At 37.1% G+C, this 27,184-nt stretch overlaps 1 protein-coding gene across 1 annotated transcript in view; it reads right to left on the reverse strand.

Annotated features, from left to right (window-relative positions):
• MTREX (Mtr4 exosome RNA helicase) overlaps positions 1–27,184 on the reverse strand; it is a 116,257-nt gene that overhangs the window by 76,984 nt on the left and 12,089 nt on the right. Inside the window, exons 4-8 of the mRNA XM_023625667.2 lie at positions 24,715–24,777; positions 23,691–23,803; positions 7,543–7,717; positions 5,892–5,982; positions 4,180–4,304 (exon numbers count right to left, since the gene is read on the reverse strand). Coding sequence (XP_023481435.1) covers positions 4,180–4,304; positions 5,892–5,982; positions 7,543–7,717; positions 23,691–23,803; positions 24,715–24,777 — 567 coding nt within the window. The remainder of the gene's footprint in view (positions 1–4,179; positions 4,305–5,891; positions 5,983–7,542; positions 7,718–23,690; positions 23,804–24,714; positions 24,778–27,184) is intronic.

Here is a 27,184-nt window from a genome sequence, read left to right on the forward strand (position 1 = left end):
AGAAATGCAGGAAAACAAGTGATAAAATGGCACCATTAAGCCCTCATATAGCAATAATCACTCTAAATGTAAATGGATTGAATTCTCCAATCAAAAGACACAGAGTGGCGAGATAGATTAAAGAAAAAGACCCAACAACATGAAGCTTCCCGGAGACACATCTCAGCTCCAACAACAAACAAAGGCTCAGAGTGAAGGGATGGAAGACTGATACTTCAAGCTAATGTCAAACAAAAGAAAGCAAGTGTTGCAATACTTGTATCAGACATATTAGGCTTCAAGATAAGACAGGTAAAGAGACACAAAGAGAGGCAGTATACAATGATCAAAAGGACACTCCATCAAGAAGACATAACACTTATAAGTATCTGTACACCTAACACAGGAGCACCAAAGTACATAAAGCAACTATTAACAAACATAAAAGGGGACAATAACAACAACACAGTAATAGTAGGGGACCACAATACTCTACTCACATCAATGGACAGATCATCCAGACAGAAAGTCAACAAGGTAACACGAGAATTAAATGAAAAACCAGACCAGGTGGGCTTCATAGATATATATAGATAGACAGATATGTCATATATATATTTAGACATATCATGCAAGAACAGTAGAGTACACATTCTTCTCAAGTGCACATGGAACATTCTCAAGGACAGACCAGATGATGGGAAACAAGGCAAGCCTCAAAAAATTTAAGAAGATTGAAATAATGACAAACAGCTTATCCGACCATGATGCTAGGAAACTAAAAATTAACTACAAGAAAAAAGTGGAGAATAGAGAGGGAAGAAGTAAAACTCTCACTGTTTGCAGACAACATGATCTTGTATACAGAAAACCCCAAAGAATCCATTGGAAAACTTTCAGAAGTAATCAACAACTACAGCAAAGTTGCAGGGTATAAAATCAATTTACATGAATCAGTAGCATTTCTATACTCTAACAATGAACTAACGGAAAAAGAACTCACGAACACAATACCATTCACAATTACAACAAAAAGAATAAAACACCTCAGGGTGAACTTAACTAAGGAAGTGAAAGACCTATACAACGAAAATTACAAGGCTTTTCTGAAAGAAATGGAGGACGACGTAAAGAGATGGAAAGACATTCCATGTACATGGATTGGAAGAATAAACAGTTAAAATCTCCATTCTACCTAAAACAATCTACTGATTCAACATGATCCCAACCAGAATCCCAATGACATTCTTTACATAAATAGAACAAAGAATCCTAAAATTCATATGGGGCAACAAAAGACCCCAAATTGCTAAAGCAATCCTGAGAAAAAAGAACAAAACGGGAGGCATCACAATCCCTGACTTCAAAACATACTACAAAGCTACAGTAATCAAAACAGCATGGTACTGGTACAAAAACAGGTGCACAGATCAATGGAACAGAATTGAAAGCCCAGAAATAAAACCATACATCTATGGACAGCTAATCTTCGACAAAGGGCTGAGGGCATACAATGGAGAAAAGAAAGTCTTTTCAACAAATGGTGCTGGGAAAACTGGAAAGCCACATGTAAAAGAATGAAAATTGACCATTCTTTTTCACCATTCACCAAAATAAACTCAAAATGGATCAAAGACCTAAAGGTGAGACCTGAAAACATAAGGCTTCTAGAAGAAAAGGTAGGCAGTACACTCTTTGACATCAGTATTAAAAGGATCTTTTCGGACACCATATCTCAGACAAGGGAAACAACACAAAGAATAAACAAACGGGACTTCATCAGACTAAAGAGCTTCTTCAAGGCAAACAGGATTGAAACAAAAAAACAACCCACTAATTGGGAAAAAATATTTGCAAGTCATACATCCGACAAAGGCTTAATCTCCATAATATATAAAGAACTCACACAACTCAACAACAAAAAATCAAACAACCCAATTAAAAAATGGGCAGGAGACATGAACAGATATTTCTCCAAAGAAGATATACGATGGCCAATAGGCACATGAAAAGATGTTCATCATCGCTGATCATCAGGGAAATGCAAATCAAAACTACACTAAGATATCACCTTACACCCATTAGAATGACAAAAATAACAAATAGTAACAAATGTTGGAGAGGTTGTGGAGAAACAGGAACCCTCATACACTGCTGGTGGGAATGCAAACTGGTGCAGCCACTATGGAAAACAGTATGAAGATTCCTCAAAAAACTAAAAATAGAGAGCAGAGGGCCTACAATGGAGAAAAGAAAGTCTCTTCAACAAATGGTGCTGGGAAAACTGGACAGCCACATGCAAAAGATTGAAAATTGACCATTCTTTTTCACCACACACCAAAATAAACTCAAAATGGATCAAAGACCTAAAGATTAGGGCTGAAACAATAAGTCTTCTAGAAGAGAATATAGGCAGTACACTCTTCGACATCAGTTTCAAAAGAATCTTTTCGGACACTATAACTCCTCAGTTGAGGGAAACAATAGAAAGAATAAACAAATGGGACTTCATCAGACTAAAGAGCTTCTTCAGGGCAAGGGAAAACAAGATTGAAACAAAAAAACAGCTCACTAATTGGGAAAAAATATTTACAAGCCACTTATCCGACAAAGGGTTAATCTCCATAATATACAAAGAACTCACAGGGCTTAACAACAAAAAAACAAACAACCCGATCAAAAAATGGGCAGAGGACATGAGCAGACATTTCTCAAAAGAAGATATAAATATGGCCAATAGACACATGAAAAGATGTTCATCATCACTAATCATCAGGGAAATGCAAATCAAAACTACACTAAGATATCACCTAACACCCATTAGATTGGCAAAAACATCCAAAACCAAGAGCGACAAATGCTGGAGAGGTTGTGGAGAAAAAGGAACCCTCATACACTGTTGGTGGGAATGCAAACTGGTACAGCCACTATGGAAAGCAGTATGGAGATTCCTCAAAAAGTTAAAAATAGAAATACCCTATGACCTAGCCATCCCATTACTGGGTATCTATCCTAAGAACCTGAAATCAGAAATCCCAAGAGTCCCTTGCACCCCTATGTTCATTGCAGCATTATTTACAATAGCCAAGACGTGGAACCAACCTACATGCCCAGAAACTGATGATTGGATAAAGAAGATATGGTATATATACACAATGGACTACTACTCAGCCATAAAAAAGACAAAATTGGCCAATTCGTAGCAACGTGGATGGACCTCGAGGGTATTACTTTAAGCGAAACAAGCCAGTCAGAGAAAGACGAACTCTACATGACTCCACTCATAGGTGGAAGTTATATTGGCAAGATCTGATCGGTGGTTACCAGGGAAAAGGGGGGGTGGAGGAAGGGCACAAAGGGGGAAGTGGTGTACCCATAACATGACTAACAATAATGTACAACTGAAATCTCACAAGGTTGTAATCTATCATAAGATTAATAAAAAATAAAAAATTAAAAATTAAAAATAGAACTACCATATGATCCAGCTATCCCACTACTGGGTATCTATCCAAAGAGCTTGAAATCAGCAATTCCAAAAGTCCCATGCACCCCTATGTTCACTGCAGCATTATTCACAATAGCCAAGATGTGGAAGCAACCCAAGTGCCCACTGACTAATGAGTGGATAAAGAAGATATGGTGTAAATATATACAATGGAATACTACTCAGCCATAAAAAGACAAAATCATCCCATTTGTAACAACATGGATGGACCTGGAGGGTATTATGTTAAGTTAATAAGCCAGATAGAAAAAGACAAACACCATATGATTTCACACATATATGGAAGACAAACACACAAAGAGAACAGTTCAGTGGTTACTGGGGTAAAGGGGATAGAGGGTGGGCACAAAGGGTGAAGGGGAGTACTTATATGGTGATGGACAGATAATAATGTACAACCGAAATTTCACAATGTTGTAAACTATTATGAACTCAAAAAAAAAAAAAAAGTCAGAGCTTTCAAGACCCTACCCCCGGAGATTTTGATATATTGTTTGAGAGGGGACTCAGAAATTTAAACTTGTAGAAAGCTTGTCAGTTGATTTCGATAAGCTTGCTTGATTTGAGCAGTAATTTCACATTAAAACGTCTTCTTTATTCTAGACAGCATTAGGAACAAAGTATAGGACATAGTAAGGCCAACTTACAACATTTTAAATATTAAAGACATTAAAAAAAGAGAAAGAAAATACCTGTTTATGTAGATGGCAAATCCATTCAGCAAACTGTCGAGCATTTGGAATAGTAGCCGAAAGAAAGACATAGTGAACATTATCAGGAAGCAAAATAATAGTTTCTTCCCATACCACACCACGCTCTGAAAAAAACAAACATACCTTCGAATTCAGTGTCACTTTATTGAAAAGTATCTAAAATTATTTTCTCTCAAGCTCAATAATTAGAAATATAGACCACTTTAACAAGGATATTTTTAGCCACAGACCCTTACTGAAAACTACTTTAGTACTTACCATGAATCTATCCAGCAGAAAGATAGCAGACTAAACCACTATAAACACAATGTACTCTGAAATAACACCCTGCCATGAATAGCTCCAGACTGAATCTTTTTCAAAGAGCCCAACAAGAATCCCACAACAATGGAAATAGTATTTCCATCTCACTTTGAGAAGCAGAAGTTAATGGCTTCTATAAAATTACAGAAACAAACTTAGAAGAAACACCATTACTATTCCATATGGCATCTTTCATCCAAACTACCCTCATGATCTCTAGAGATGAAAGACTTGAACAGAAAAACTGTAAGTCAGTTTTCACCAAAATGGAAAAATAACCAGAAAGGCAGTTGAGAATTTCCCCCTAAAATAAACAAATCAATACAAGATTCACGACTGACAAACATTAATGTACAACTGAACTTTCACAATATTGTAACCTATCATTAACCAAAAAAAAATAAATAAATAAACACAACTCTGTTCAGAACTTAATTTTATGAATTTGAAAAGGGTAAGTGATTTCTTAAATCGCATTACTTTCACTATGAACACAAATGAACTCAGTGCTTCACTTTAAATAAAAACCAAGTTTTGGGGCCGGCAGCATGGTCAAGTGGTTAAGTTCGCCCGCTCCGCTTCGGCAGCCGAGGTTTTCGCTGGTTTGGATCCTGGGCGCAGACATGGCACCACCTGCCACGCCACACTGAGGCGACGTCCCACATGCTACAACTAGAAGGACCCACAACTAAAATATACAACTATGTACTGGGGGAATTTGGAGAGAATAACCAGGAAAAAAAAAAAGGAAGACTGGCAATAGTTGTTAGCTCAGGTGCCAATCTTTAAAAACAAACAAAACAAAAAAATCACCAAGTTTTATTTTAAGTGCACACAAATTAAACATTTAACTTTTAAACTTGTTTGTTAACATCAGCCCTCCCAGTTCCACCTAAAATCCAAAGTACACTTTCTTTTCCATTATAATAGTGTAAGAGTTTAAAAGATATTTATAACTTCTCTTTTGGCTCATGTTTATTTCATAATCCTCATTTTATTTATTTTTTACCATAAATATGCATTTCTTAGTTTTTTAAAAAATTAAAAATTACTTAATAGAAATCAAGAAAGTTAACTTTGTAGGCTAGACAGTTTAGAAACTCTTTAACATTAGTCATATTAGACAGCTCCGTATTAAAAGCAAACAAGTTTTAATTCCATTTGTTTTATTTGAATTTGCGTTTTCTCACCCAGAACAATTACTATTAAGAAGCTATAGTTGAATGAGACCCTACTGGAAATATTATATCATGTCCACAATTTAGTTTACTAGAACTCTAGCCACATGAAAACTCAAAGCAATATTTAACAACTACTTGTTCTAAATTCTTAATGCTATTCTTAAGGAAAATACATGGCACACAACTCAACAATACGACAGAATATACCTGAATCTCTCATGTAATGAATTTCATCAAATATGACCCAAGCAACTTCTCGCATAACTTCAGAACCTCTGTACAGCATACTTCTCAAAATCTAAAGAAAAAATAGGAGACTTAGCAGGATTTGACATAACAAAAGCTCTTCTTTCTAACAAGGAATCTTGGAAATTCTTTTAACGGAGAAATTAAAATAATTTTAAGAGTTATGTATCTTAAATATATTTCATAAATCAAATTATATTCCTTTTCTCATAAATCTAAAATAATGACTTCTCAACAGTTAGTAATCAGATACAATCCATGGAGATAACTATCACCACCTCTACCTTCATATATCTTGAATATGAAGCCACTTTCTTATATCTACAGCATTTATCCCAAGATTCACACTTATTAGGATACGACAGCAACTTAAAATTATCTTCTATCCAACATACTGGATCTCATACTGTTTATCCATTATTTTCTGCCTCATCTCACAAAATGAATAACTTTCTGGCAACTAGTACCCTGATTTTTTTTTTTTTTTTTTTGGTGAGGAAGATTGACCTGAGCTAACATCTGTGCCAACCTTCCTCTATTTTGTATGTGGGACGCTGCCACAGCATGGCTTGATGAGTGGTGTCTATGTCCGTGCCAGGGATCTGAACCTGTGAACCCTGGGCCACTGAAGTGGAACACACGAACTTAACCACTACACCACCTGGGCCAGCCCCCCATTATCCTGGTATTTTTTTTTTAAAGATTTTATTTTTCCTTCTTCTCCCCAAAGCCCCATGGTACATAGTTGTATATTTTTAGTTGTGGGTCCTTCTAGTTGTGGCATGTGGGATGCTGCCTCAGCATGGCTTGATGAGCAGTCCTAGGTCCACGCCCAGGAAGTGAGCTGGCAAAAACCTGGGCTGCCAAAGCAGAGTATATGAACTTAACCACTTGGCCATGGGGCTGGCCCCCCATTATCCTGATTTTTGAGTTAAAGAAAATCTTCCACAGATGGAAGCAAGTTTTGAGAAGGCAAAATAAATTTACTTTGGGCACCAAAGTGAAAAGTGAACAATGCTTTTTCGTAGACTCTGTAGATCAGAAGCTAATTTATGGTCTCTATTGTACTGTGTCCTCATAAAATGCAAGGATATAATTCAAATATATACAAAAGTAGTTAGTACAGTAAAGACAGCTAATCATGGCCAAACGTAAAATGTTATAAGTATATGTAAAATTTAACTGTGATTATAGGAAGAAGCTAAACATACTTGGGCATTTTTTAAAAAAGTTAGCTGTTTATCTATTTGTATTAACACTCAGATGCAGAAGAAAAAAATCACAGGGAAGAGTCACTATGTAAATGAAATTATGTATTCAAATCCATCAAAGTATTTTCATGTCACTGACAATAAGTCTTTAAAAATACTTGAAGAAAAAACTATCTCTATTATATGAGAAACAGAAATATTTGTAATTTACAACTAAATTTATATAATTGCTAGAATGTTTTAAGATGAACCTTAAAACTCTTTGAAGTAAATCTACTCAGAAAGTAAAGTATTACATTTTATCTATATAGAACAGGTGATAAAACATTAGATATTCTAATTGAATAGACACATTAACTAAATTAAAAAGGAAAAACTGGATGAGGCACCACATAAATTACCTCTGTGGTCATAACAAGACAAGATGCTGTAGGATTAATAGTAACATCTCCAGTCATCAGACCAACATCTTGAAATTCTTCATACATTTCACGGTATTTCTGGTTACTCAAAGCCTTAATTGGGCTGGTAAATATTACACGCTGTTTTTCCCTTAAGGCTAATGCAATGGCATACCTAAAAATGTGAAAACAAATAAGAATAAAGTATTTACAAAACCTTTTCTTAAAAGCATATGAGTTGAAAAATTCTATTAATATATAAATAATATCCAAATTTTCCCTAATTACTCATCTTCAATGGACTTTGCAAAACACTAATTAATATCTTATTCTATTTGCTACTGACAAACTATTACAGTAATTATTATTATTATAAGTCTGAAGTGTAGTGCTCTAAATGAACATTTTTAACTCTGTTCTCTTAGATTTAATGTAACTTAATTACTAATATCAATGGATTACCAATGGGTACCCCATTTCTTGTGAATAAAACACCTTTGGTTCTATACACGTGCCTCCAAAAGTTTAGAGCTTCGGCCTGTCAGTTTATAAAACAATGAGGAAACACTGCAGTCCTCTGCCTACAGAGGGTCTTGCTGTCGGAGTTGGATTTGGAGCTGTAGAAAAGATGGCATCTGCCACCTTCAAGAGTGCCAGGAAATTTAGCCACTGGAATTGCTATCCAGAATTTCCCAGAGGCCCTTGCTGTCAGCCTCCCTTTGTGAGGGGCTGGCTTCTCTACCTGGAGAGTCTTCTGGTATGGACAACTAAGTGGTATGGTAGAGCCTCTGGCTGGGGTCTTTGGTGCGTTTGCTGAGGTGCTGGCTGAGCCCATCCTGCCCTATGCTCTGGCCTTTGCCGCTGGTGCCATGATCTAAGTGGTCATGGACAACATCATCCCCGAGGCTCAGATTAGTGGTAATGGGAAGCTTGCATCCTGGGCCTCCATCTTGGGATTCGTGGTGATGAAGTCACTGGACACTGGCCTGGGTTAGTGCTGAAATGCTTCAGACCCCAGGAAAGGCAGCGTGAGGAAATGACAATGGTTGGCTTCTATTGGACCACGTGCTCCTTTCTTCACATTAAAACAATTTTCCTTTCTCTCCTTTTCATCTCATTATCCTGATTGACTCTGATTATAATATGACAATGTTTACTTTTCTTTTGAGAGAGAGACTGATTTTACTTGGAATTTCAAGGTGTCATGGAACCACAGATTTTTGCTGAGTCACTAAATGGAATCTTTCTTCATGGGATTACCAAGGACATACAGATGAGGAAAATCTCTGCTTTGTACCTTCAGTCTCCCTCACTAGACTCAATGGCAACTCCTCAAAGTCACCTACAGAAGCAAGCTACCAGGAGAGAAGTCACCTAAGCATTTTTGCATGGTGACTAAAAGCACAATGGCCAGGACATCTTTCGTCTGTCCCTCCTGATCTGCCACCATTAATACTCTACCCCTCTAGACCAGAACTGGAGCATCGTGGACATAGCAAGTACTTTCCAACGCCAAGCCAGCCCAAGGAGGAATGCACCTTCGCCTACCTCCCCTAGGAAGAAGTTGTATGGGAGGGGGTAAAGAAAAGGGAAAAAAATAAGTTAGTCTTTTTCGCTCTCTGTTTAAGGCAAAGATTGACACTATTGAAGGTAGGGGAATTAGGAAAACTGTGAACAGACAGGGAGCCTGTGATAAGAGGACAGAGTGTGGCTTTGATCTCTAGGGTTTCCAAGAGCAAAGTGGTTTGTCATGGTGTCCAAATCCCCTAGATGTTTATTTTGATAAGTTTATAGCCTTCATTTTTCTAACAGGCTTGGGGGGCACCAGCCAACTGCTAGAACCCAAACCCTTCATTTAGTTATGGAGGGAGCCACTTAAGCTAATTTAAGTGACTGAAAGACATTTGGAATCTGCAGTGAAATTCTTCTCTGTTACCATTTCGTAACTTGTAACCTGACCCAGAACTCTTAAGCTGCAGCAGGCTTTGCTGGAGTTTGGCCAGAGAGTTTAGGATTAGAAAACTTTAGCCAAGTCACCATTCTGAAATGACCCTAAAGAATGACTTTAAGTAGACTAGAAGCAAATGTACTCCTTCATTCGTACAGCTTCTCCAACAGGGGTGATATAACATGTCTGCTTCAAACACAGTAAGGCCTGCAGTCCTCACTGGTCAAAGGAGCATATGGGACCATGACTGGGCTCCACTGCCAAGGCAGGCTGCCCAAGAGCTAGGTATTGAGGCACTGTGTTACCAATGCCTGCCCAAAGTTTACATGTTTCACTACTTTCAAAGGTGAACACCTTGTGCTGTGAATGCTCTAAGACCCCAAAAGGCCAACCCTGTGCTGAGTTTACATATGTTCTTTCCAAAGCACTGATGATCAAAATTGAAGACACATTCAAGGGTTGACTAGTTGAGATTAACTGGTTGGTGTATGTGTATTTTTACGTCTTTATATGTAGTTGTGCATAATGCAATTTTTTTCTGATGTACAAGACCTCATACTTTGATTAATATCAATAAAAGGGATATTGCCATGGAAAAAAGGAAACCTGAGAAGCTGAACATCAAAATTAAAATCTTTTGCTCTACAAAAGACACCATTAGGGTACTATAAAGAACTGTTTACAATGCAATAAGATCAACAACCCAATTTAAAAAATCAGCAAAAGAGTAAAATAGATTTAAGATATACAAATGGCTGATAAGCACATGGAATGATATTTAACATCATTAGTCATAAAACCACTACATCACATCACTACATACTCACTAAAACAGGTATAAAAAAAGATAATACCAGTCAGCATCATGGCAGAGTGAGCTCTTCCCTTGGACTCTCCCCTCTAAGACACAACCAAAAGGACATTCATACACCAAGAAAAGACATACACACACCACAAAAGACGTCTGGGAGACCCACGCAGCCATACGCCTGAAGGTGGTCGTAGGGCTGGATCCTCTGGGGGAAGTGGAAACTGATCCGCAGGAGCTTGGTGGAGAGGGACGGGCTGTGGTGGCGGGAAGTGCACAGGTAAAAAGGGTGCCCTGTCCCCATCCGGTACTCCAGCCCCAGTATCGTCCAGAGCACAGTACAGTGAGCGTGGTAGTGGCACCAGGGAAAGGGTGCAGGTGAGGAGAGGACCCCCATCCCCACTCGGCACCCCAGCCTGAGAATCATCTAGAGCATGGTGCAGAGAGTGTGACAGTGGGGGCAAGGAAAGTGCACAGGTGAGGGAGGTGCCCTGTCCCTGCCCAGCACACCAGCCCCAGGATCGCCTAGAGTAAGGCGCAGAGAAGTTGGCGGTGGGGAAAGTTCGCAGCCCCACAGTCGTCCGGAGCACGGTGTAAAGAGTGTGGCAGCCACAGAGGGGAAAGTACACTGCCGAGAGAGGCGTGCCGGCCCCTGCCTGGTACTCTAGCCCCAGAATCCTCCGGAGCATAGTGCGGAGAACTTGGTAGTGGCGGCACAGAAAGGGAAAGAGCAAAGTCCTGCAATGGCCCAGAAATCTGTTCAGAGACAAGCAGGGGCTAGGGGAAGTGCTGGGGAAGGAGAGTACCCCTCCCCCTGCCCGGTGCTCCAGATCTGCCATTGATCAGTTGCTCAGAGAGAAAAGAAGTCAGTGGCTGGAGCTGAGGAGCCCCTGCTGGTGCCAGGCCCAGAATACACAGTGCCTGATCCCCAGCCTGTAGTGGTATGTGGCAGCTGCGACCAGATAAGAGCACCATGAGGAAACAAAAATGTACTCTATCAAGCAGTATGAGTAGGTATATTAAAGCTCCAGACCAGAAGAAAAGTGACAAGTACCCAGAAACCAACCCTGAGGGAACAGAAAACCATAACCTAAATAACAAAGAATTGGGTATCTACCCAAGAGAAATGAAAACATGTCCAAAGACCTGTACATGAACATTTGTATCAGTATTATTCATAATAGCTAAAAACACAAAATAATTCAAATGTTAGCGACTAAATAAACAAAATGTCATGAGTATCCATAAAATGTACTACTACTTATCAATTAAAAGAAATGAACTAGTGATATATGCATCATGAACGAATCTCAAAAACATTACGCTACGTGAAAAAAGACATAAAACATTCCATATGATTTCATTTATATGAAATTTCTAGAAAAGACAAATCTACACCTACAGAAAGCTGATCAGTATCTGCCTAGGGTTGGAGGCAGGAATAGGTCTGAAAGCAAACACACACAAAAGAACTGTATGGATGAAGTCTAAAACTGGTGAGGGTTCTCCACAACTGTACAAATTTATTAAAACTCACTGAACTACAGTTATGATGGGTGAATTAAATGGTATGCAAATTATATAATAATAAAGCTGTTTAAAAAAGCTTTACATGGAGGATCCAGCCTGGTGGCGCAGTGGTTACGTTTGCACATTCTGCTTTGGTGGCCCAGGATTCACTGGTTTCAGATCCTGGGTGCAGACCTACATACTGCTTGGCAAGCCATGCTATGGCAGGCGTCCCAGACATAAAGTAGAGGAAGATAGGCACGGATGTTAGCTCAGAGCCAGTCTTCCTCAGCAAAAAGAGGAGCATTGGCAGCAGATGCTAGTTCAGGGCTAATCTTCCTCAAAAAAAAAAAAGCTTTACATGGAATAAAAAACCAGCAGTGCCAGGAAAACTAATCAATTGCATAGATAAACAATCTGGTACCAACATGTTTATTCTAGTACCAGATTTACAAATAAAATGTTATATTTGCCACAGTTAACAGCTAAAGTTGGAGTTTACATGAAGTCCTTGAATTCTGACAGGAAATTTTTATCTGACATCCATGAACTACTCCTTGAAATCATAAAATCTGGTACACATATACAAATATATACCAGATTTTTTGCTTGTGGTGAAATTCATATAACACCAAATTAACCATTTTAAAGTGTACAAATTCATTTAGTACATTCACTCTTGTGCAATTACCAGCTCAACCTGATTCTAAAACATTTTTTATTGCTCTCCTCCAAAAAAAAAACCCTGTATCCATTAAACAGTTATCCGTTGCTCCCCTCCTGTCAACAACCCCTGGCATCCTGGTCTCTGTCTCTATGGATTTACCTATTTGGGATATTTCACACAAATGAAATAATACAGTATGTGACCTATTGGGTCTGCCTTCTTGTACTCCACATGTTTTTGAGGTTCATCCACATTGTACCATGTATCAGTATTTCATCACTTTTATGGCTGAGTAATGTTTCAGTGTATGAATATACCACATTTTATTTATCCATTCATCCAGTGATGGACTTCTGAGTTGTTTCTATCTTTTCACTATTGTGAATAGTGCTGCTACTAACAGTCTTGTATACAAGTATTTGAGTATTCATTTTCAGTGCCTTGGGGTATGAAATTGATGCGTCACATGATAATTCCATGTTTAACTTTTTGAATAACTACCAGCCTGTTTTCAACAGCAGCCCTCACCAGATTTTCAAAACTGTCCATAACCCTAACGAATTTCTTAAATTTCTTTTCATGATTTTCTAACCCAAAGTTTAAGAGCAGGTTTCAGAATATTTGTGAAAATTTCTCTCCTCTTGTAGGAAAAATGAAAGCAAGGCTACATGAATGCCCGGAATTCTAATGACTATATATGTTGGCTTCATAAGTGGATAATGCACCAAACATACTCTGTGCTTCTCTAAATGATAGAAAATAATTGAACTAAAAGTAGTCAAACCTCTTCTAAATCTTTGCCTTAGGAGGAAATTAGTTTCTGACTTGAGCGCTTTCTGAAAAGGGGTGAACTATTAAGTAGTCCTACTCTACTGTACAGAACTGGGGCCGTAAAGGACCATAAAGTGTTTGAGGCTGAAAAATGGATCAAGACTATTCTGCAATTGGCTGATAACATTAGAATGACACTCTAAGATCCAAGCTTCACTCCTCTAACTCTCCCTACAAAAAGAAAAATTGTGAGTTATACCTAAGCCAAGGTTTTGAAGGAACTAATAATATATAGTGACCAGATAAGCCCTGAGTATCCCAAGGGAAAAAAACATTCCAGAACCCATGAAATATTTCCACCAACATGCCAAGGTAAAGAGAATGGATGGGGTCATTGGCGATTTTTGTCTGTCTTTTCTCTATGTTCTTCTCTATTCTTTAGGTGCTTAGAGTTAAGAGTACCTAATTCAGGTGTCCAATAGAAAAGCTACAATTTCTCCATAACGGAGAAATAAAATATGCTATAAATTGCTAAAAGTTAGCACATAAACCCAAACTGATTTTCAAAAAGGGTGCAAAGACTATGGGGAAAAAACGGTCTTTAAACAAATGGTGCTGAGACAACTAGATACTCACATGCAAAAGAATGAAGTTGTACTTTACCTTACAATTTATACAGAAATTAACTCAAAATGAATCAAAGACCTAATATAAGAGCTAAAACTACAAAACTCTCCGAAGGAAACTTAGGGATAAATCTTTGTGAGCTTGGATTAGGCAATGGTTTCTTAAATATGACACAAGCAACAGAAGAAAATATAAACTGCAGTTCATCAAATTAAAAACGTTTGTGCCTCAAAGGACACTCTCAAGAAAGTGAAAAGACAACCTACAGAATAGGAGAGAACTTGGGCAAATCATATAGCTGGCAAGAAACTAGTATTCAGAATATAAAAGAACTATCACAACTCAGTAACAAGACAGCCCAATGAATAAATGGACAAAGGACTTGAGCAGACATTTCTCCTGGCATACAAATGGCCAATGAGCACAGAAAACATGCTCAATATCATTAGTCGTTAAGGAAATGTAAATCAACACCACAATGAGCTACCACTTCATAATCAATGGAATAGCTATAATTTTTTAAAAAGGTGATAAGTGTTGGTGAGGATATGGAGAAATTGGAACTCTTGTACAATGCTGGTGGGAATATATAATGATGAAGCTGTTGTGGAAACAGTTTGGTGGTTCCTCAAAAAGTTAAAAATTAAATATGACTCAGTAATTACATGCCTGGTATCCTGGAGAAAGTAAGAACAAGTGTTCAAACAAAAACTTGTACACAAATGTTTCTAACAGCATCATTCATAATAGAGAAAAAAATTAAAAACACCAAAATGTCCACAAATTGATGAATGAAACCAAAATGTGGTATATCCATACAATATTAATCAGCCATAAAAAGGAATGCAGTTCTACATGCTCCAACATGAGCGAACCTTGAAAACAGTATGCTTAGTGAAACAAGACAGAAACTAAAGGCCACATATTATATGATTCCATTTATATGAAATGCTCAGAAAAGGGAAATCCATATGAACAGCAGATAGGTGGCTGAAAGGAAGTGGAAGTAAGGGAATTGGGAATGACTGCTTAATGGACTGTTTAACGCCATGGCGAAGATGTTTGGGAACTAGATAGTGGTGATAGCTGCAAACATCAAGGAAAAAAAAAATGATAACTCACAAAAGTGCATCTACAACAGATTGCAAAATACCATCTACAATAAAGAGTACAGTCCACTTTCAGAATGGCCCAATTCCTCTCAAACTTTAAGGACATATTCATCACCTGGTAATCTTGTTAAACTGTAGATTATGATCCAGTAGTTTTAGGGTGGAGCCTGAAATTCTGCCTAACAAGTTCCCAGGTGATACCCATGTGTCTGGTCCAAGTATCATACTTTGAGTGGCAAGACTCCAGAACCATGGTCCTTAAATACATTTTAGAAGAAAAGATACCTATTAAAAAAATTTAGAACATAGACAATACGTATATAATTCCCTATAAATTAGATATGTGAACGACTGTAGTAATACAGAATGTACATTAAAAATAATATCGGGGGCCGGCTCCGTGGCCGAGTGGTTAAAGTTCACACGCTCCGCTGCAGTGGCCCAGGGTTCGGATCCTGGGCGCAGACATGGCACCACTTGTCAGGCCACGTTGAGGTGGCGTCCCACATCCCACAACTAGAAGGATCTGCAACTAAAATATACAACTATGTACAGGGGGTTTGAGGAGATAAAACAGGAAAAAAAAAAAAAAAAACATCCATTTACAGCCTAGATGCAGTAACAGGGGACTGGCTTCACCTATCCACCTGAAACAACTATAAAACAGGAGAAAGTATACGAAACAGTGATTTCACTGGATATAAGCATAGTAATTCCTGAGAAGGGGGAATCAAATGAAGGAATCCCAGATTATTTCCTAGAGAGTTTCCAAGCCAGGATTCCAGGAGGTAGATCCTGGAAGTTTCCCTAAGTTGAACAGACAGAAGTGGGAGTCTGGGGTGGCCAAGGGGGCTGGACTCCAGTGAGGAGAGAGGAAAGAGCTGCAGAGGGGGAGAGTGCCGAACATCTGCTGAGCATCTGCATGTCTTCAGGTAAGTAATAATCAGTGAGTAAGTATTAGGAAACCACCCAAGGTGAGGGAAAAACCAACCGAAAGGAGCAGAGATAAAAATGACCAAATCTCACACATGGCTGGAAATAATTCAGATTCCTACAAGACACAGTGGAAAAATTGGTAATTCACAAGATACTAAATAGAATACCAAGAAGTATATTGATTAAGTAATGGGGAAGATCAAACCCAGACTAAATGCTGCTCTAGTCCTGCCTAAAAATATCATAAAAGCAAGCCTTGAAAGGATTACATATTTTTCAAATAATTTTATCCCAGGACAAAGCTCAAGAATATTAATAGAAACGCAAAAATATTCATCACCTAAGAAGGTAAAATTCACAATGTCTTGGCAAGGAATCAAAAATAACCAGATATGCAAAGAAAGGCAATAAAATGCAACCTATAATGAGTAAAAAAAAAAGAAAATCAGTAAAAACACATCCAAAAAATGAGATAGAAGATAGTACACAAGAACACTGAAAGCTACTATAACTATATTCTATATGTTCAAGAAGACTGATTAGAGATTGAATGGTTTGTATAGCAGAAACATGGGAAACATTAAAAGAACCAAATCAAACTTTTCTAGATGAAAAATCTAATGTCTGAGATGAAACACCCTGGATAGGACTAAAAGCAGATTAGATGTTACAGAGAACAGATGAATAAACTTGAAGCCATATCAAGAGAAGCTGCTCAAAAGCAAATACAGAAAATGAACACCAAAATATAAAATAATAAACAGAGTATCAGCAGGCTGCAAGACAACTTAAATTGGTCTGATTTAAGTATAATTGAAGCCCCCACAGGACTGGGAGGAGGGAGAATTATTTGAGACAAAAAATGGCTGAAATGTTCCCAAATTTGATGAAAACTATAACAAACCCACAGCTCTGAGCAACCCAACAAATTCAAACACAAGAAACATGAAAACTATATAAAGTCACATCATAATCAAACTGCTTAAAGTCAGTGATGAAGTTAAAAACAGCCAAACATCCCATCAAAGCAGTCTGCAAAGAAGCCGGAAAATGCTGACCTATAGCTAAGGGAAACATCCATCAATCAAAACAGATTAGGAAACAGCATAGATGAAAGTAGGAGTAGCTAAGGGAAACATCAATCAATCAAAACAGATTAGGAGACAGCATAGATGAAAGTAGGAGTAACAAGGACATTTAAACAGTTTTTAAACTGTATTCCATCTGCTCAAGAAGCTAGAGGAAAGTTAAGAAGACATGGAAAGCATAAAAACAAAGCAAAAAGACCCACACACACCAATGAACTTCTAACAAAACTACGTCTGAGATAAAAAATGCACTGAATGGGATTAATAACAGATCAGACAATGCAGAAGCAAAGATTAAAGAATCTGAAGATACTGCATTAGAAAAGACCCAAAATCAAATACCAGGAAAATGAACATAGCATCAGTGAGTTGTCAGACTTTTTTTCTTTCTCTTTTTTTTTTAAAGATTTTATTTTTTCCTTTTTCTCCCCAAAGCCCCAGGGTACATAGTTGTATATTCTTCGTTGTGGGTCCTTCTAGTTGTGACATGTGGGACGCTGCCTCAGAGTGCTTTGATGAGCAGTGCCATGTCCACGCCCAGGATATGAACCAATGAAACACTGGGCCGCCTGCAGCAGAGCGTGCGAACTTAACCACTCAGCCACGGGGCCAGCCCCCAAGTTGTCAGACTTTAAGTGGCCTAAGTAAAACAACTGTAATTAGAGTTCTTAAAGGAGAAGAGCCCTGGGGAGCACTGAAAAACAAACCCAAAGCACAAAAAAACATGCAAAAAACTACACCAAGGCACATCATAAACTAATTGCTTAAAATCACTCATAAACTCTTAAAAGTAGCCAAGAAAAAAGACACATTATTTACAGAAGACCAAGGTAAGGATGACAGTGGATTTCTTGTCATAAACTATTCTAGTCAAAAGACATTCTTAAAAAAATTAGAAATCTATACTGAGTGAAAATATCTTTCAAAAATGAAGGCAAAGTAAACAACATTTTATTTTTTTCACTGAGGAAGATTAGTCCTCAGCTGAAATCTGTGACAATCTTCCTCTACTTTATATGCAGGAGACTGCCACAGCGTGGCTGGCATGTGGTTTAGGTCAACGTCCAGGATATGAATCTGCAAACCCATGCCACCAAAGTAGAAAATGCCCAACATAACTACTATTCCATGGGGCTCGCCCCAAAGTAAATGACATTTTAGATACACAAAAGTTGAAAGAATTTTTCATCAGGAGACTTGTCCCACCATAAATTTTACAGGAGTTCCTACAGGCAGATGGAAAATGATGCCATATAGAAATGTAGATCATACATTTCAAAACATATCAAAAACATTTCCCAGACACATCAAATCAAACATAACAGAATTCGTAATGCAGCCACAGCAATATTAAAGAAAAATCTATAGCACTAATTGCCTGTATTAGAAAAAGAAAAGTCTCAAATCCATGACCTCACCTTTCCTCCTTAAAAAAACTAGAAAAAGAGCCAATGAAGCCCAAAGTAAGCAGAAGAAAGGAAATAAAGATGAGAGTCTACATCAATGAAATAGAAAACAGAAAAAAAAAAATGAAACTTACAACCTGTTCTTTGAGAAGATCAATATGATTCATAGAACTCTACCAGACTAGTCATGAAAAAACAGAGAAGCAAACATTACCCTCATACCAAAACCAGAAAGAAACATTACAATAAAACTATAGCCCAATATCCCTCATGAACATAAACATGAAAATTCTTAGAAAACTTGAGCAAATGTAATCCAAAAATATATTAATAGGGTCATGTATCATGACCAAGTGGAGTTTATCTCACAATGGTTTATTACTTGAAAACCTATCAATGTATTCATCACAGTAGAACAAAAAAGAAAATGTATCATTTCAATACATGCAAAAAAAGCATCTGATAAAATCCAATAGCTATTTTATATGCATATATACACACATATACACACAAACTCACTGCAAACTAGGAATAGAAGGGAACATCCTCAAACTGATAAAACTATTGAAAAACCTACAGACAACAGCATGCTTAATGATGAAAGACAGTGTTTTTCCTGTAATATCAGGAATAAGGCAAGAATGTCCTCTCTTATCACTTCTATTCAACATTTTACTGCACATGCTAGCTAGTTCAATAAAGCAAGAAAAGAAAAGTAAAGGTATCCAAAATAGAAAGGAAGAAGTAAAACTCTCTTTACTTGCAGAAATCAAATAGAAAAAAATTTAAACTTTTAAAGGGTGAGATGAGGAACAAAGTTATTTTAAAAATTTCATTTAAAAACCACAAAGGAAGAGAGCAAGAGAAGAAGAAACAGAGAGAAACTAAAAAACAGCCATAAAACAGTTAACAAAATAGCAATAAGTACATACATATCAATAATTACCTTAAATACAAATGAGTGAATTCTCCAATCAAAAGACACAGAGTGGCTGAATGGATTAAAAAAAATAAGACTCGGCTACATGCTGCCTACAAGAGACTCACTTCAGATGTAAGAACACATACAACTGAAGGTGAAGGGCTGGGAAAAGATATTCTATGCAAATAGAAACCAAAAGAAAGCTGGGATAGCTATACTTATATTAGACAAAACAGACTTTAAAACAAAGATTGCAATAAGAGACAAGTGCATTAGAAATGATAAAGTGGCCGATCCAACATAAAAGATAGCACATTTCTAAGTATTTTGCACCTAACATAGGAGCACTTAAAGATATAAAGCAAATATTAACAGACCTAAATTTCATTTATAAAGAAATCTTCCTCAGAGCCACAAATCACAAAAAGAGAAAAAACTGAGAAATCTCTCCCAGAAAACCAACAAAATGAAATGCCAGTCAAAACTACAAAGGAAGAGAAACAGTGGGAACATAGAACAACCAGAAAACAAGAGATAAAATGGCCACATTAAGCCCTCATATAACAATAATCACTCTAAATGTCAATGCATTGAATTCTCCAATCAAAAGACACAGAGCAACTGGATGGATTAAAAAACAAGACCCAACGATATGCCGCCTCCAGGAAACGCACCTCAGCTCCAAAGACAAACATAGGCTTAGAGTGAAGGGATGGAAGACAATACTCCAAGCTAATGGCCAACAAAAGAAAGCTGGTGTTGCCATACTTTTATCAGGCAAAGCAGACTTCAAGTTAAAAAAAAAAAACGAGAGAGACAAAGAGGGGCAGTTTATAATGATAAAACGGACATTCTACCAAGAGGAAATAATGCTTATTAATATATATGCACCCAACACAGGGGCACCAAAGTACATAGAGCAATTACTAACAGACCTAAAGGGAGAAATGAATAGCAACACAATAACAGTAGGGGATCTCAACACCCCACTCACTTCAATGGATAGATCATCCAGGCAAAAAGTCAACAAGGAAATAGTAGATTTAAATGAAACACTTGACCAGACGGACTTAATAGATATATAGAGAGCATTCCATCCAAAAACAGAAGAATATACATTCTTCTCAAGTGCCCATGGAACATTCTGAAAGACAGACCATATGTTGGGTAGCAAGGAAAGCCCCAATAAATTTAGGAAGACTGAAATCATTCCAACCATTTTTTTCTGACCATAATGCTATGAAGCTAGAAATCAATCACAAAAACGAAAATGGGAAACTTAGAAATACGTGGAGACTAAACAACATGCTATTGAACAAACATTGGATCATTGAAGAAATCAAGGTGGAAATTAAAATATACCATGAGACAAATGAAAATGAAAACACAACATACCAACTCTTCTAGGATGCAGCAAAAGTGGTCCTAAGAGGGAAATTCATAGCAATAGAGGCCCACCTCAACAAGCAAGAAAAACCTCAAATAAGTAATCTTAAAATGTACCTAACAGAGCGAGAAAAAGAAAAACAGACAAAGCCCAAAGTCAGCAGAAGTAGGAAATAATAAAACTCAGAGCAGAAATAAATGAAATAGAGACTAAAAAAACAGTAGAGAGGATTAATGAAACTAAGAGCTGGTTCTTTAAGAAGATAAAGAAAACTGACAAACCCTGAGCCAGACTCACCAAGAAAAAAAGAGAGGAGGCTCAAATAAATAAACTTAGAAATGAAAGAGGAGAAATTACAACAGATACTGCAGAAATTCAAAAGGAGAGAATACTATGAAAAACTATATGCCGACAAATTCGATAACCTAGAAAAATGGATGAATTCCTAGACACATACAAGGTCCCAAAACTGAATTAAGAATAGAGAATCTGAATAGACCTATCAGAAGTACAGAGATTGAAACAGTAATCAAAAACCTCCCAAAAAACCAAGTCCAGGACCAGATGGCTTCTCTGAAGAATTCCACCAAACATTCAAAGAAGAGTTAGGGCCTAACCTTCTGAAAGTATTGCAAAAAATTGAAGAAGATGGAACACTTCCTAACACATTCTATGAGGCCAATATTATCCTGATACCAAAACCAGACAAGGACAACATGAAAAAGGAAAACTACAGGCTAATATCACCGATGAACTTAGATGCAAAAATCCTCAACAACATATTGGCAAACCAAATACAGCAATACATTAAAAGAATCACACACCATGATCAAGTGGGATTCAGTTCAGGGATGCAGAGATGGTTCAACATCTGCAAATTAATGTGATACACGACAGAAACAAAGAGAGGAATAAGAATCACATGATCATCTCAATAGATGCAGAGAAAGCATGTGACAAGATCCAACATCCATTTATGATAAAAACTCTCAATAAAATGGGTATTGAAGGAAAGTACCTCAACATAATAAAGTAGGCACTGAAGAAGTGAAACTTTCCCTATTTGCAGATGATACGATTTTATATATACAAAACTCTAAAGAATCCACCATAAAACTATTAGAAATAATCAACAACTACAGCAAAGTTGCAGAGTACAAAATCAATTTAAAAAAATCAGTTGCATGCCTATACCCTAACAATGAACTAGCAGAAAAAGAAATCAAGAATACAATCCCATTTATAATCACAACACAAAGAATAAAATACCTAGGAATAAACTTAACCAAAGAAGTGAAAGACCTGTACACAGAAAACCATAAGATGTCATTGAAAGAAACTGAAGAAGATATAAAGAAATGGAAAGATATTCCATGTTCATGGGTTGGAAGAACAAAAATAGTTAAAATGTCCACACTACCTAAAGCAATTTACAGATTCAATGCAATCCCAATCAAAATCCCAATGACATTCTTCACGGAAATAGAACAAAGAATCCAAAAATTTATATGGAACAACCAAAAGACCCCAAATAGCCAAAGCAATCCTGAGAGAAAAAAAAAGCTGGAGGCATCACAATCCCTGACTTCAAAACATACTACAAAGCTATAGCAATCAAAACAGCATGGCACTGACACAAAAAGAGACAAACAGATTAACAGATCAGAAATGAAAGCCCAGAAATAAAACCACACATCTATGGACAGTTAATCTTTGACAAAGGAGCCAAGAACATACAATGGAGAAAGGCAAGTCTCTTCAATAAATGGTGTTGGGAAAACTGGACACCCACATGCAAAAGAATGAAAGTAGACCATTATCTTGCACCATACACAAAAATTAACTCAAAATGGATTGAAGACTTGAAGGTAAGAACTGAAACTATAAAAACCCTAGAAGAAAATATAGGCAGTACACTCTTTGACATTGGTCTTCAACACTGGCCCCATCTTTTCGAATACCATGTCTACAAGGGTAAGGGAAACAAAAGAAAAAGTTAACAAATGGGACCACATCAGACTAAAAAGCTTCTGCAAAGCAAAGGAAACCATGAACAAAATGGAAAGACAATCCACTAACTGGGAGAAAGTATTTGCAAATCATTTATCAGACAAGGGGTTGATCTCCAAATTATATAAAGAACTCACACAACTCAACAACAACAAAAAAAAAACCTGATCAAAAAATGGGTAGAGGATATGAACAGACATTTTTCCAAGGAAGACAGACAGATGGCCAATGGACCCACCAAAAGATGCTCAACATCACTAATTATTAGGGAAATGCAAATCAAAACTACAATGAGATATCACCTTATACCAGTCAGAATGGCTATAATTACCAAAACAAAAAACAACAAATGTTGGAGAGGATGTGGCGAAAAGGGAAACTCATACACTGCTGGTGGGAATGCCAACAGGTGCAGCCACTATGGAAAACAGTATGGAGATTCCTCAAAAAACTAAAAATAGAAATACCATATGACCCAGCTATCCCACTATTGGGTATCTACCCAAACAACTTGAAATCAATAATCCAAAGTAACATATGTACCCCTATGTTCACTACAGCACTATTCACAATAGCCAAGACATGGAAACAATCCAATGACTGGATAAAGATGATGTGGTATATATATACAATAGACAAAAACACCCTATTTGCAATAACGTGGATGGATATGGGGGGTATTATGATAAGCAAAATAAGCCAGACTGAGAAAGACAAACATTACATGATTTCACCCATATGTGGAATATAAACAAAAATATGGACAAAGAAAACAGCTCAATGGTTACCAAGGGGAGGTGGGTGGGGAGTGGGCACAGGGGGTGAAGGAGAGCACTTGCGTGGTGACAGACAAGAAATATGTACAACTCAAATTTCAAAACAATGTAAACTATTATGAATTCAATAAAAAAAATTAAACCATTAACAACAACAACAAAAAGAAATAAAGCTACTTACTCAGCACATACAGTTTTTCCCGCTGATGTATGTGCAGATACTAAAACAGACTGATTGTTATCAACACACTGAATGGCTTCTCTTTGAAAAGCATCAAGAATGAACGGGTATTCCTACAAAAACAAAGTATTAATATCTGCATGAAAATACCCTCCCACATCAAAGCACACTTAAAATCAAGAGACACTACCCCCGGAAGCATTCTGGGAGCATTTCTTTATGATTCTATTTAGGAAATATGCCACTCACTAGAGAAAATTAGGAAGAATAAAAAAATCTTTAACCAGACAACACAGAAGCTAATTCTGGTATCTAATGTTTCAATTATTATATTATGCTTATATATACACAACTTATTAATTACAATACAATAATCATTACCATTTATCAAGGACACACTTTGTGGTAGGCATTGTGCAATACATTTTCTGTATTAGTAATCTTCACAATAACCTGTAAGATAGGCATTACTTCCTTTCACAGATGGGAACTCTGAGGCTCTGAAAAGTGAAATTCCCTACTTCGGTTCACTCAGCAGAGACAGAATGATACATCTATTAGACTTTAAGATTTTGTGTTGACCCCACCATACTGCTTTTTTTATTTAGAGAAAATGACTTAGAAAATTTATATTAATCATTCAAGGTCTATCAGAACCTGAAAATCCATCTAATACAAGCATTCGAGTTTAGGTTTCATTAGAAGATTGTTAAACTCCTAAAACTATATGCAAACTTATTATACACACGCCTTTTTTCTTCCTAGAGAAAGCTGATAATGTTCATTAGACTCTTTAAAAAGATTGAGAATCATTAATTTTTAAAAATCTCATAACATGATGGTTGGTTTTCAGCATGGCTGTTGACTGATTAAGTTCTCACTATATTTGACTTCAGGTGGCTTCTTCTTGGTAATATACACAGTAGAAGTATAAACATCTCATTTGAAAGAGTTGACCTTTAAGATTTTTAGGAAAAAGAGAGACTCAAAAAACTGTACAAACTGTATTGACCAAAGTACAGACCTTTGCAGCTTTTCCAACTCGAGGTTTAAGTGGTAAATAATCTTCATCTGCAGGAAGTGCAACCTGATTAAAAAAAAACCCCACTAACTTATTATTCAAGAAATGATGCATTCAACACAATAATTAATAATGTTTTGAAAAATAAAAGTGAGGAACTAGAGTGTACTGCCTTTAAGAACAAGGCAAAATGATAAAGCTACAACATTCAAAAACCCTCCACTAATGTTTATTCAACATAATTCAATATAATTAAAAGTTTATAAGTCTATCTCCCTGAAAAAACTGTATTTATTAAAGTCTAGGGCCTACTTTGGCTATCTTGGTATTTTCCATTTAATGTACTGCCTGACATTAATGAATGCTCAAAAACGCTGAATGGACATAAAAAGGGACATTACTATATGAAAGAAAATTATGTGGAATAAAATGATAATCTCTATTCCCTGGAACAGGAAATTAATTTTCCTCAAGTGAAGAGTAAGATATGGAGAGCAGTTCACAATTTATCTAAATTCCCAGGACTTAAACCAATTAGCATATAAATAATCTACAGGGGAAAAGTAGGGTACACAAATTAAAAATAATTTCTAAGAGTAAAACTTCAATAAACACGTATTAGATGAGATTAACTGTCTTAGAAACATTGAGGGGCCGGCCAGGCAGCACAGCGGTTAAGTGCGCCCATTCCGTTTTGGCGGCCTGGGGTTCACCAGTTTGGATCCCGGGTGCAGACATGACACCACTTGGCACGCCATGCTGTGGTAGGCGTCCCATGCATAAAGCAGAGGAAGATGGGAATGGATGTTAGCTCAGGGCCAGTCTTCCTCAGTGAAAAGAGGAGGATTGGCAGCAGTTAGCTCAGAGCTAACCTTCCTCAAAAAAAGAAAGAAAGAAATATTGAGATTTTGGTAGATTTGCAACTTAATTACAATCAAGATGATGTGAGTAGTATTTCAAAAGGGAATAACTAGAACCTGACTACAATTAAGTGAAACTTAATAAATAATACCCAGTATGATGAATGTATTAGAAGAAACTGTGATATTCTAAATGGAATCTGTAAAGGGGAGACAACTCAGAATTTGGTAGTACATCCAGCACACATCAGGAAAGAGTTAACTTATGAGTTGTTTTTATTAGTGAATGAACACTTATGGGGGAGAGGAATAGCTTCCCTTAAGACTATATATTTCCTTTTTTTATGATTCTAAGAAACTTCTAAGTAGTTTCTGATTCTCAGGTAGTTTGATGGTGAGAGGACTACTTGCCCATGAAATGAAGACAATGACATTCTTTCATATACCATACCAGGAGTATGATAAAAGTGAGTCTATCCCAGAGAGCACAATCCTTGGTACACTGATAAAATCAAATTTCCAGATCTGAAAATCTGAAGACTAGATCGTAAATCATGGTGTGATCCCCATCAAGGTGTGATCAACCTGTGGGGCCATATCTGGTGAGTTGGGTGACCTCCCTCACATCTCTCCTGATACTTTCTATGACATGAACAAAAAATGGTTAGCATGAAGCAATTAAAGATTTTAGTGAGTCTGAGATTTAACAGTAGCAACAACAAGTAATTGTGTTTCTCATGTATCAATATCAAAGAGTTTTGTTTTCATTCTCTGAAAACAGTCTGGGTAACACTCACACATAACAGACAGGTAGAAGAGAAGAAGTCTGCAGGGACTAAGGAGTCAGAAAATCAGTAGAATTAACAACAGTCAAACAGACTTAGCAAGTAGTCACTGGTGATTTTTGCCAGAGCAGTTTGAAAGAAATGGAGAGAGACGAAATCTAACTGTAGTAGATTAAAAGATGAATGGAAAGTCAGGAAGTCTAGTAGGGATTTTCCAAGCAGAGCACTCAATAGCAACTCTGAAAAGGAAGGGATCGTCTCTCTTTTATCTCTTTATACTCAGTGAATAATAAAATGTACCGGCACTCAAAAGACTTATAAGTATTGAATGAATGACTACAAGGGAGAAGGGAAGAAGAAAAACAATATAGCGGCCAAAAAGCAACCTAGAACAAAAGAGAAGCTTTTGGATATTTATATGCTGGTAAGAAAGGGGAAATACAGAAAATGAGACTCCAGAAACAGTAAAGGGAAAATGGAATGATTGATGTTTTTATGGAAGCAGGATAAGATACAATCAAGAACACCAACAGAGTCACTCTTCCTAGCCTAAAGAGGCAGTATCTTTTCCTTTGAGTGGATGTGACAGGTGCAGACACCCTTGGTGAAGGAGGTTATAATCAGAGGACATTCCCAACTTGATATCCTCAAGCTTCTGGATTAAGTAAAAGGTAAAATTACCTGTTAAAAAAGTGAGAGGTGACAGAATGGAGGGCTTGGGAATAAGTGTGAAGGAAGACAGACAAAACTTCGACCTCTTGAGAGCAAAATTTGTGTTTTGTTTTTTCCCTCATCTTTTTCTTTTCTTTGAGGAAGCTTGGCCCTGAG

Source organism: Equus caballus, chromosome 21 (assembly GCF_041296265.1).
Source record: "Equus caballus isolate H_3958 breed thoroughbred chromosome 21, TB-T2T, whole genome shotgun sequence".
Lineage (NCBI taxonomy): Eukaryota > Metazoa > Chordata > Mammalia > Perissodactyla > Equidae > Equus > Equus caballus.